The following is a 13002-nucleotide window of genomic DNA, read 5'->3' as shown; positions in this document are numbered from 1 at the left end:
CAATCTAGAACTATATTTTATATTTACAACACTAACAAATTTAAACAATTAAAAATTATGAAATTAATAGGGCTGTCACAAACTCACATTATCATCATCATCATAAAAAATCTGAATAACAATGGCTTCTATCTCATATTTTCCTTTATTTTTTTTGTTCATTTCCAAATTAATCATACTTAAAACAGAAGTATAGAGTGGCGTAGAGTGACCCTGTTACCACCATGGTGTTTATTCTAACCACCGGTGCCAATGTTTTTAACTGCCCTTGTCCCTGCCCTACCTATATGTATCAAGAATGAAGCCGAATTAGTTAATTTTTCACCTAATGAATTAATTAATTAATTAATCAATAAAAACATTTTGGTGATGTGATACTGGTTGTCACAGTTTAGCATCCAGCTAAGCTGTTTTTGACAATCACCTCAAAAATTTAATTTACTAAATATGAATTTTGATAATTTTTAAAATAACTTTGTTAAAGGTAAGAAACTGTTACAATGATTATTATTTATAATTTTTGTTTTCTGCCTGCCTGCCTTCATATCTGCTTATTTGCTTTTCTTGGTAGCAACAGGCTTCCATAAGAAGCACCCAGCCAATACTCATCTGTTACTGGGCGGCCTGAGTGACACACTAAGCAGTTTGGTTGAGGAAGGGGAGCACTAAACAGCCTGGAAAGAATGTAGTGCATGGAGAAATAAACAAACCTCAAGCTGAACTGAATTAGTGTGTTATCCTGATCCAGCTTTATTAACTTGCTCATTATTAAAAAGCCTGATTTATCTTCATCTGTGTCTTTCTTCTGCCTACAAAGCATTTTTGGCCATTTTAAAGGCATGCTACTTCCTCAGTAAATTGATCTCTTAACAACACTCCCTTACATTTTAATGACCATCAGCAATGGAAAATAACACAAATTTTTCACCACACACTGCCAACAAGGAAGTGGTGTGACAGCTGCCGTGTGCAGGCTTAACAATCCATCACACAGACCTACAGACTTTCATTACTGTACTCCTCAAGACATCTATGTCCTCCGCACATCAGTTTCTAGAGGAAGAAAACATATACCTCTACAGATAAGTGGTCACAATTACCATATTCAGGTCAGCAGTTGTGAGGGGTGGGTGGGGGCAACCCACGGCTGAGATGGGGATTACATAAGAGATAAGGAGGAGCAGAGTGGGATCACATGACTGTATAAACCCCCATGTCTGGACACATCCTGTTTCTGCAGGGGGGAATCTTTCCTCTCTGACACACTTATTGTTGTCTGGTTGTCTGTGCAGTGTATGGTGCCACCTGCTGGTGGTTGAACCATCTTTAGGTGCTGTGTTTGGGTCCTACATAAGAATGACTGGTGCCAGTGTTTTTAACCAAGACTCCTCAGTGGTTAAAAGGAAGCATGTTATAGTCAGAGGATAAAAAAATCATACCATCCAACAATATAGCTGTACATTTACAGAAAAAAGCTTGTGATATTCTTGAAATTTAAGTGATAAATGTAAGAAAAATATTTCTTAAAATGTAAGAAAAAGTACATTCCCTGAGATTATAATATCACAAATAGTCCGTCCAATCTTTTTAAATCATACAGACCTGACTTCAAACACTTTTTACCCCAGTGTTGTTGCTGTCATGAATGAAAATGAAAATTAGCTTGCTTTCTGTGAGCTGAGAGCATTTTTCAGGGGCTTCAATGATGCTCCAATACTGATGCTCATTTAAAAAAATAAATAAAAAATAAAACACAGCTGGAAATGATGGTAATTTTCAGAGGAACACAATGACAATTAGCTAGACTTTGTTTTTAAACTTTGAGATGACTCCAGATGCTTTTCCTTTCCCATTAATGTTGATCAGACCTCTGGGAACTGAAGTTAGAGTTTCAAGGGGCTTCAGTGACGCTTTAATGGTGATAATAACTGAAAAGTATTATGACTACTGATGGTTCCTAATGTTCAGAGAAAAGCAATCTGAGTTTCTGATTTTATGACAAAGAACATCTGGATATTCTATGAGATTAAAGTGGTCAATAAATGAGAAAAATCTCTACGTTAAAAAAAAAAACAAACCCAAAAAATAGATATTCCCTGAAATTACAAAGTTGTTAATTTGCCAGAAAAAAAATCTCAAATTCTGTCCTGTTGTGGAGTCACAAATGTACAAGTGTAACAACCTGAATATTGTATTAGATTAAAGGTAAATCTGAGCTCATTTAATGTGCTACTCCTCAGCCTCCTAGTAGGCATGTATGGCAATTTCAAAATTCTACATCACCTTATTCTCAAATTCTTGCATTTGCAAGATTTCCAGAAAACTTAGTCTGACCTTGAGGTCAACGTCACACTGCCCGCTTGGCAAGGAGACAACCATAGATCATCAGCTTTTTACATCTGAGGGCTAAAAACAAAAGCTGAGAAGAATCAGTCAGCACAGATAAAGAGAGAATAATGCTGTGTAGCCACCATCTATAAAACCCAGTTGTTGTTGTTGCCTCTCCAGTGCGCCTGATGTCACCTTCGTTTGAACCAAAGCAGCAAGTCAATAAGATGTGGTGTGGTATCAAGACTTTGTTGTCTTTATCTTTATCCTCTATATTTACTGCAATCCCTGCACTCTAGCTTTCTGATAAGATGCCAAAAAATCATCTAAAAAGAAAAATGTGGTTTGTGTTCCCTGTTTTACTGATAGTGGCAGAAGATAAATGTCTTTGTTCTTCACGTTAAATAATAAACCACTTTGGACTGTGTTTGAGGGAGAAGTTACAGCAAGTTTTATTTTAGCAAAGCTCAAAAATAAATAAAAATAAATAAATAAATATGTATATATATATATATATATATATATATATATATATATATATATATATATATATATATGTGTGTGTGTGTGTGTGTGTGTGTGTGTGTGTGTGTGTGTGTGTGTGTGTGTGTGTAGGAAAAAGTACAGCAAATGCAAATGATCCTAAAATAACTAAGCAGAACAGTCAAAATATGAGTAGAGCAAGTTACAATAATTAACTTGCTCAGTCTTGAGACTCTGAGTAGTCTTCCTTTATGAGCTTGTCCCAGTACATGTCCATTACAGCATTTGGCAGCAGCTCTTCATCGTTCACCAAATGGATGATCTTGATCTTCATGTGATGGTTCAAGTTGTCTGTTCCTGCGTAATTAAAGACAATACAATAAAAGAACTACAATATAACTTAATAATGCTGTGACAGACTGATACCTAGGCTTTATCAGCTGCCTTTGTGCCCTCTTTGTTTGTTTGAGTAGCCTTAAAAGAAATGTCATAGTAGTGTTTTCAAGGATTTTCCAAAGTGGTGAACAGTTTACAAAGTGCTCCTCTGTAAATCCTTTATTTACTGAATACCTTTTGGCAAACAAATAAAGAAGAAATAGTCAGCAGTCTCTCCAATAAGTCTGTCATTCTGCAAGTGAACTCCTTTGTCTTGGACCGCAGCTGCCGATGGCAGTGTTTTTTTGGATTGCAGCATTGCCACATGAACTAGTTCTCCACCTGCTGCAGGGACCTGACTGTAAACATGAGGCAGGAAGTGTTGGATCTGATGTAGGGGCTACACTTGTCAGCAGACATGAACATACCAGTAGTTATCAGCTCTTTAGAAGAACTGCCTGTGCGGTTTTCCTCAAGACACCTTTGTGGTGTGTTTTCATCACCCTCCATGTTCAGTAAGTAAAAAGACAAAGATCTGCCTCTGAATGTCACCTGGGGAAATTATAGAAAATGTTCAGAGTTCACAAATATCTAACCAGTAAAATCCATGTCTAGAAATGAGCAATTGTAGGATATGTGGAACCTGAGTTTTGAACACCGCTCTACAACAAACACTATATAATTTATAGCCTACAAAGGAAAAATAAGTTTACATCCAGCGAAATTTCATGTGTGATAATAACAGTATTTTTTAACCATATATGTGAAGAAAATTTTAATTTTTCTTTCAACAAGTTGAACTTATTTAATCCATCCATTCGCTTCCGCTTATCTTGAAAGATGCAATTCAAATAATATTTTAGTTACTTTACTCCATGTGCTGCACAAATTAACAAGAGCACAGTTGCTCTACTGCTCATACTCCTCTGCTACCTGAATCTAAGTCACATTTTTTATGGTCATTATTTATTTGTAGATGAAAATATTTGTTAAGCAGATGTATAAAATATTGTAGAAAAGACAACTTGTGCTCTATAAATACTTTAAGAACATACAACTCACATTTCAGCAACATATTCGGGTAATTCAAACAACACAAGCCACAAATTACAGTATAAAGATGCACAATGAAAAAGGAAGCAGTTTTCTTTCACTTAACTTATGAATTATTTTCTGTTTCTTTTTCTTCTTCATAAGGACCCGCAGGAGTGGTCTGATAGTAATGAATGAACTCATTCATTTTTCCCTCATGCGGGCTGCTCTATCTGAAAATCACCTCAGGCTGCTTGTGTGAGCTACTACAAGAGATTCATTATTTTTATGATAACGTGAGTGGGTATCGAACCTTGTCCCAGGCATATGCTGAGCTGACTGGGATGTTTTTCCCAAGAATCGACTTGAGCCAGCATTCAGGAGCCAAGTGCACCTTTCCTTTACTCAGAATGGAGCCATCGGCCAGCACATTAGCAAAGTGACAGTGACCCTGAAAAAAGTAAGATTGTTTTAAAATTCACTGTCGATGCAGTTGTAGATTTCAGGGAATACATTCCTTCCTATATCAAGAACACAAGGATTGCCACCCTGGCTGACCATGTTTTTTTCAATCTCAAGTATCCAAAGGAGCTTGCAAAGAAAAGCGTCTGGACTTCTTTAAGTTGCTTGAAGACGTTTCACCTCTCATCCGAGAAGCTTCTTCAGTTCTAAGGTCAAATGGTGGAGAGTCCCAGATATAAACCTAGTGGGAGTGACCCCCCACAGAGGGACAAAAGGACCCCCTGATGATCCTCTAATCGCCTGAGCCAAGGTGGGAAACTGGGCGTGGGTCCCAATCAGCCAGAGTTTCGGGTGTGTTCATTGTGAAACCTGGCCCCACCTTATCATGCGAATTCCTGAGGTCAGATGGCCCAGGATGTGAGTGGGCGTTAAGGCGTCTGGGAAGGGATCTCAAAACTGGATTATAGATGGCAGAGAGTTGGTGTCGTAAACCCCCGCCTCTGTTCAAAGATGGTCGCTCACAGTGGACATAGATGGCTTCTTTCACTCCTCTTTCAAACCATCTGTCCTCTCTGTCCAAAATGTGAACATTGGCATCCTCGAAAGAGTGTCCTTTATCCTTAAGATGCAGATGGACTGCTGAGTCTTGTCCTGTGGAGGTGGCTCTTCTGTGTTGTGCCATGCGCTTGTGAAGTGGCTGTTTGGTCTCTCCAATGTAGAGGTCTGAGCATTCCTCGCTGCACTGTACAGCATACACCACATTGTTAAGTCTGTGTTTTGGCGTTTTGTCTTTCGGGTGAACCAGTTTCTGTCTGAGCGTGTTGCTGGGTCTGAAATACACTGGGATGTCATGCTTGGAGAAAACTCTCCTGAGTTTCTCTGATACGCCGGCTACATAGGGGATGACAATGTTGTTGCGTCTGTCCTCCCTCGCTGGTGTCTGATCTTCTTTTCTGTGCCTCTTTGCTGACTTTAAGAACGCCCATTTAGGATAGCCGCACGTTTTGAGTGCTTCCTTTACATGTGTGTGTTCCTTCTTTTTCCCTTCAGGCTTAGAGGGAACATGTTCTGCCCGGTGGTGTAGGGTCCTGATTACTCCAAGTTTGTGTTCCAAAGGGTGATGGGAGTCAAAGAGGAGGTACTGGTCCGTGTGTGTGGGCTTCCGGTAAACTTCGATGTTGAGTTTGCCGTTCTCTTCAATGTGCACAGCGCAGTCCAGGAAAGGCAGACAGTTGTCCTTTGTGTCTTCCCTGGTGAACTTGATGTTCTTATCCACGGCGTTAATGTGCGCAGTGAAGGATTCCACTTCTTGTGTCTTGATTTTGACCCAGGTGTCGTCCACATATCTGTACCAGTGGCTGGGTACTCTTCCTTTGAAAGAGCCAAGAGCCTTCCTTTCCACTTCCTCCATGTAAAGGTTGGCTACAATAGGTGACACGGGGGAGCCCATGGCACAGCCATGTTTTTGTCTGTAAAAGCCTTCGTTGTACTTGAAATATGTAGTGGTGAGGCAGAGGTCTAACAGTGTGCAGATCTGATCGGGTGTGAAGTTGGTCCTGTCCTCCAAGGAGCTGTCTTCTTGTAGTCGTTTTCTGACAGTCTCCACGGCCTCCGTGGAGGATCATCAGGGGGTCCTTTTGTCCCTCTGTGGGGGGTCACTCCCACTAGGTTTATATCTGGGACTCTCCACCATTTGACCTTAGAACTGAAGAAGCTTCTCGGATGAGAGGTGAAACGTCTTCAAGCAACTTAAAGAAGTCCAGACGCTTTTCTTTGCAAGCTCCTTTGACTACGATGACCTGGATGACTGAGAACCTTCACAGACAAATCTCAAGTATCAGTTAACTGAGAGAGAAAAGACATGCGGTAAAGGGCCACAGGTCAGACTTGAATCCAGGCCAGCTGCCATATGGCATGTGGTCACCTGCTTAACGCACTGAGCTAAACCAGCACCCTGAGTTTGGAGACTTAGGCTACGTTCACACTGCAGGCGAAAGCGCATCAAATCCGATTTTTTTGACCCTATGCGACCCATATCCGATCATGCTATGACAGTGTGAACGGCGCAAATCCGATATTTTCAAATCCGATCTGGGTCACTTTCGTATGTGGTACTGAATCCGATACATATCCGATGTTTTAGAAAGCGACTGCTGTTTGAACGGTCATGTCGCATTAAATCCGTCTTTTACGTCACCGACACAAGACTGAAGCCAATTATCAGCGCCGGAGAAGCGCCCGATACGACATCGCGAACGCTTCCTGGCCATCCAGCGTAGATGTTAGTGAAACTGTTGGGAAGACAACGTAAACATTTTATTTGTACTGTTTAATCTGCAGATTCTGACAGAAATCTGCAACTATCCTTTGAAGCACCGCTCCTCTCTTAAACAGCAATAAGGATCATTATTAGGTTATTTACATTATTATGTAAATATTATGTAAAGTATTATGTAAATTTACATTATTATGTAAATAACAAAACAACTTAAAGCAAAAATTGGGAAACGTGAAGTCCGAAGTCTTTATATTAAGGGCCATCAGTCAAACAATACTGTTGCTCTGGGTCTAAACAGAGCGCGTTGTGTGTGACATCTTCTTTTGCGCATGCGGGCCGCTTTGAGCGTTCACACTAGAGAGCGTTTGCTGTCGCATTTTATTTGTAGTGTGAACGAGCAGACAAAAAAATCGGATTTGATCAAAAAATCGGAATTGAGCATTAAGACCTGCAGTGTGAACGTAGCCTTAGCCTCACTGACAACTACGTTAACCACGCTTCTTGAACACTGCCTGTTCAACAATGGTTTTTACAGTCCTGATCTGCACAAATCCCGACAATGTGTATTTGTCTGTTATCAAACATTTCGTATCAAACTTAGTTATCAATCAAGTCTTTTAATAAAAAAATTGAAAACTATTTTTTTAATTTCAATAATCTTGTCAATATTTTTTCTTATCTTAACTATACGAGTAACACCGTCACCTGGTGTCTGATGTTTTTTCTTTACATAAATGCAGATATTTCAACCCTATATTAAAGTAGTAACGCCACAAAAAATCTCCAGAAATTAAGAAAATGAAGTTGTTCAGATTTTCCCTCTTTGATATGTCCTCTCCAAGATAGACAAACAAAATCTGCAATCCTGACTATGGATCATTTATGTCAGCGGTCTCCAACCTTTTTTGCGCCACGGACCGGTTTATGCCCGACCGCTGCTTTATGTTATTTGTTTATGTTTTATAATAGCAAAAAGACTATGATACCAGTATAACAGTTTGTATCTTCACACATGGTGGGAGTAACCAATGAATTGGTAAAAAAAACTACATATTGATATGTAAATTGTAGAATAGCAGCCAGTCATTACTCATTGTTATTAAAAGGTTCACATGGTCACATGATAAAAAACATTAAGACTTTCTGCTGACCTTCAACAGCAGCTGTAGGGCACTTCCAGGTGAGATGATTCCCCTCTGGATGAGCACAGAGAGACGTCTGCTGTTGTCCACGGCTCTGTTCTGAATCAAAATATTTTTTCGTCTGATCATTATACTGAAATGCTCTAAAGCAATTCCTGGTTGTGGAGTGTCTGGACAGCTACTGGCTGACTGGTCGCATCTGGTCGACCTCAACAGGTTAGCAGGTGTAGGTGCTTTACGACTACATTGATTATATCCACGTGTTTCTCTGGGTTTTGAAGAATCCAGTGAAAGTTTGGCTCTCGTGGTAATGTACATTTCCACCAAATACATTTGGTTCTGGAGTATCTCTATCAAGGTTCTCTGGCATGAAGCAAGGGATGAGATCTGACTTTTTAGCAAACAGTGACGAAGGCAGTCAGGCACACTCCTACACCAAGAAAATCAAAGAAGAGTGTTACACTTGAAGTAAAGACTGGAATAGATTCATTAAAAACCATCACAGCAATAAACCGAAGCACAGCGTATTTCTAAATACTTGAAATACCTTTATTTAGTTTCTACTGCTGTTGGACCAGTGACAATGAAATATCATGTAATTCATTTTATTTAACACAAGAAGGCAACAGAGTTAGCTGTTAATCCAGTGGTTCTTAAATTTCATCTATCATGACCCATTTTATCAGTCATGAAAAAAAAAAGAATCTGATTCAAATTTTAATTAAATAAAAGTCAACACAAGAACATCAGCCATTGTTAAGTTCCCCGTAATAAAATATATTGATGTAACTTAGTTTCACTTTAGTTGCGTGGTTTAAACAACCAGAGGTAAAACAGGTCAAACTTCCATCAAAATTGAGGAAAGACTTTAAATATCTCACTTTCACCACCATTCCAGCCAACTCTTATTGTGGTGGAGGCACTACTTACTGAAAACAAATGAATGACATTGCCAAACTCTTTGCTCACTTTAGGAAATATAGTTTCTCTGTTGAAAACAGTACACAATTACTGTTCAGTTAATGTAGATATGTCCTGAAAGTCTGAAAAAGCAAGGTGCTTTCTCACAAAGTTTCGTTTAGGCCAAAGATGAGAGCAGTTCCTGTACTGACCGATATTTTCGGGCAAGATTTTCCTTCTCTGACTGCTGCTTGGCGAGCACCTCAATCAGCACACTCTGGATCTCCGTTAGAGCTGCATGATATCTGTCTGTAAAAAAGCACAAATATGGTCAATAAAACACGCTTAGTATCTTTCTGGTTGTCTTTTAACGCAGCTTTTACCTGCATCATTCAGACTTGTCAGAGGCCAAGTTGACATTTCTGTTTGTTTCCTTCTGACCTCCTCCAAAATCACTGTTATTGCCTCTGAATGACTCGGCTATATAATAAAAAAATAAGAGACAGATTATCGCATCAAAATAGTCACACCTGTGAACCTTTCAATAAAGTGATAATACATGTAATTTGTTAATTAGGCCTATTGAATGGTTGAAAGAACTGTTTTTGTCCATGCCCATTAAATCCAGCTTAGCTGACAGTCTACTGAAAGTGTAACACGCTCTCACATTATGAGTGGTGGCATCTTTCTGTCTCAGCTCAAAATCTCTGGGCCCCCTGGCTCCGCCTTTATCACCTGAATCCCTCCACTGTAGGTTGGATGTTTCACTGCAGTTAGGACTGCTCTGGCAGCGAGGCTCTGAGGACGTGGCACCTGAAACAATCCAACATTCAGATTTCATTTCTCTACTGCTCATCCAGCCACTCAGCACTGTGTCCTATGGTTTAGATTCTATTAGTTAATCTATTAGTTTTCATCTCCAGCTCTAAAAGCAGCTCAGTGGTATTCCCTTCACCATAACAACAACCCAGCCTGCAAGAGAAGAACGTGGGTTTTGTATCTACTATTGCTGCACGGCAGTGACGTAAATACTACATAAGACACTCTGGTGTTGCTCACCTGGTTCTCTGTGCTTTGAAGATGCATTATAGGACTTTGTGTGATTAACAGAAGAAACCTGGAAAGTCCTGAGCAGCTCTTTGATGTGTTCTTCCTTTGCCATATCTAATGCACTGAGGCCACTAGTGTTCCTGTCGCTGGCATTTGCTCCAGACTGAAGGAGAAGCTTCACTACCTGCGCAGCACACATGAATTTCACATCAAACTATTTCTCAAGGGCATTCTATCTAATGCAGCATGACAGATGAATCAAAGTTTGTAAAGTTTGTGAAACTTTGCATCTACCGACATGTGGAAAGTGTTACAAAAAACAATTTTCTGCACCTTAAAAGTTTGTCCATCACCTGATAGTGTCCACTGAAAACAGCATCATGTAGAGGTGTCACTCCATCAAAGCTTCTAACATTAGCATCAGCTCCAGCCTTCAACAGTTGCTCCACCACCGCTTCATCACCCACAGCAGACGCCTCGTGAAGAGCCGTCCATCCTGATAGTTGAAGTCAATATTTAGTGATCACAATGGAGTTTGTGTTTGATGACAGACAGAGGATGACGCTGTCAGAGTACAGATGTGATTGAGCTGTGACACACCTGCGTAGTCCTCCATGTTGACACTGATTCCTGCTTGAATGAGCATTTTGACTTGAATGAGATCTCCTTTCTTGCATGCAGCGTGTAGCAGAGTCTCTCCCGTTCCATTTCTCTTGTGAAGGTTTTTTTGGGAGGGAATTTTCACACGTCGTGAGACTTTTGCTTGAATAAGATAATTAAAAGCAGATTTGTAAACATAAATTAAGCTAAAACATGTGACATAACGTAATGACGGTAATTACCTGCTTGTGATGAAGCTTCTCCGTAGCCTGATGTAGACTGGATACAGTTGGATGTCACAGGTTCAGTTGGTTTAAGATGATTTATTTTCATCTCTCTTTTCTGTTTTGTCTCTTTGTTCCCTGCTTCTGGATCTGAATCAGCTATGAGCACAACCCGAGCTACTTCTTTGTTTTGCCTGGGACTGAGATCCTTCAACAAGCTTAACGAGTCATCGTCTGAAGAAGACAGATCTCCAGTTCTGTAGTTCTCTTGACTGAAGTTCTGGGTCATCTCCAGGTTGTCTCTGGAAGCATGAAACAGACGTGACAGCCACAAGTTAGGACTTTGACACCAAGTTTATGCTTCTGTAATCTGCTCATAATCATCACACAGTATATTCTGTTTGCAGCACAATAAAAAGATCTGACAATCAAAAGTTCGGAAACTAAACAACATGCATGTCACCTGTGTTCCTGATTTCATGAATCATGTTGTTTTCATCAGTGCCTTTTAACATTGTTACGAGATTCAGTCTGGCACGAAACTTATTGTCAGGATTTTTCCAACAGAGACAAACTTTTGCCACCAAACCAGGCCAAATCTTACCAAAGGAACCAAAAACTGAGTGGATGAGGATTTAGTTCTGAAAACAAGATCCTCACAACAACAGAAAACCAGTATGTGTTTAGTGTAAGCAGCTCATGCAACTAACATTGCATCTGTTTGTTTCTCTCTGCAATTAAACTCTATGCTCACATCAACTGTATTTTAATCCAGCTGAATTCACAACAAAGCTATTCTAATTTATTTCCCTACTTCAGACAGCTGTACAAGCCTGAAAGTTACAAAAATGGCACCCATTAACACTAATGTAAACCACTCTTTACTTTCAAGCCAATTTTTATCCTCCTTGTCATCCCAGTCTGACATTCACATAAGTTACAGTCACTTACTATGGCTGTATTCACATGTTAAATGACCCCTGAGAGAGAAAGTTTAAAGCCAAATGTGGCTGAAGCTTCCTGTCGCAGTGGCACTGATGCTTTGCAGTCCAAAGCTCTTTATGCCACTTAATAAGTAACATTACCTCAAACTCCCAGCTTTCTGAGAAACAGGAGCTAAAACCTAAAAGACTTTCAGACATGACATCTTGTAGCAATGTACAGGGTATGCTTTTAACATCAAAGGTTGCAAATCTGTTCAAGAAATATCTGTCCTCACTTTATTTTCTCCATAACCTATATGGTCGGGACAGTTAGTCACTGCACTTACCTAAGTACAGCAGTCCTATGTCTGTTCATTTCATATGAATTATCTGCTCTGATGCTTTCAAGATGCTCAACTTTCATCAGGTGCTGTTGATGGTTTATAGGCCCAGAGCCTTTATCCTTTATTTCTTTCTTTGAATAGTCCAATGCAGCTCCACCACAATTCATGTCTTCCTCATCAGCATCAGGATGAGATGAACCTGCAACAGTAAAATTACTTCACCCCATAAATGATGGACAGCTTACAATATCAAACTTCATATAAGAGCAAATTCTCTATCCTCAGCTAAAAAAACTGTTGTAATAACTGCCACTAGATGGCAGCATGAGGTCAACATGTGTTTGTTTTCAAGACAGATATAATAAATTTTCCATTTTCCATCCATTACTAAGAAATCGTTAAAAAAAAACTTTATTCATTGTGTATTACCACAGCATTTGTGAATGAACTGCACCCTTTCATGCTTCAAAAAACACAAAGTTAGTGGCCAAGAACTAAATAACATTATTTTTTAGTGGTAGACACTTCTTATACTGTAGAAACTTACACTGACTGAGTGTATGCTGTCACCACCACATTTGGCCACTGATGATCAAAACTTCCTGCTGTTGATGGGCTCTGTGGAGAGACTAAAACAATCATCTCAAAATCTTTTACCAGATCTCAACAAAAATATTTTTCCGATATTAGATATTTTAGTGCATGTTCTTTAGTAAGCAAAGTTTTTCCTGGACAGAAAAGTGTATGGCAATCCCAAAGAAATCTTAGTTGGGTCTGAAGGAAAACCAGCTGTGTTGCTTAATAAACGACTGACAGTTTTGCTCATTAGGACATATTTACTGAAGTACGTTAATTATTAAG

At 39.5% G+C, this 13002-nt stretch overlaps 1 protein-coding gene across 1 annotated transcript; it reads right to left on the bottom strand.

The window, feature by feature from the left end:
* Positions 1–3031: 3031 nt before the first annotated feature.
* Positions 3032–12308, bottom strand: LOC146621816 (uncharacterized). Its single transcript, XM_085366898.1, has 12 exons — positions 12145–12308; positions 10893–11176; positions 10651–10812; positions 10404–10546; positions 10060–10234; positions 9668–9813; positions 9384–9480; positions 9213–9309; positions 8110–8530; positions 4532–4669; positions 3615–3738; positions 3032–3168 (listed from the first exon to the last, which is right to left on the bottom strand). Exons 1-12 carry the CDS (start codon positions 12306–12308, stop codon positions 3032–3034), a joined length of 2088 nt encoding a protein of 695 aa, XP_085223024.1.
* Between the last annotated feature and the right edge of the window lie 694 nt (positions 12309–13002).

This window comes from Diplotaxodon limnothrissa, linkage group LG12, assembly GCF_057381915.1.
Source record: "Diplotaxodon limnothrissa isolate DT_005_m linkage group LG12, D_limnothrissa_male_GT1.1, whole genome shotgun sequence".
Classification (NCBI taxonomy): domain Eukaryota; kingdom Metazoa; phylum Chordata; class Actinopteri; order Cichliformes; family Cichlidae; genus Diplotaxodon; species Diplotaxodon limnothrissa.
Note: the sequence above shows the minus strand (reverse complement) of the source record. Positions and strands in the feature narration are given on the sequence as shown.

What these genes read in the sequence shown, in the direction of transcription:
- LOC146621816 (XM_085366898.1), bottom strand. Translation starts at nt 12,308, where the DNA reads ATGAATTGTGGTGGAGCTGCATTGGACTATTCAAAGAAAGAAATAAAG. An exon ending in TTTTCAGTGGACACTATCAG is followed by an intron (nt 10,235 to 10,403) that starts GTGATGGACAAA and finishes TGTGCTGCGCAG; the next exon opens with GTAGTGAAGCTTCTCCTTCA. An exon ending in CAGCATATGCCTGGGACAAG is followed by an intron (nt 3,739 to 4,531) that starts GTTCGATACCCA and finishes TAATTTCCCCAG; the next exon opens with GTGACATTCAGAGGCAGATC.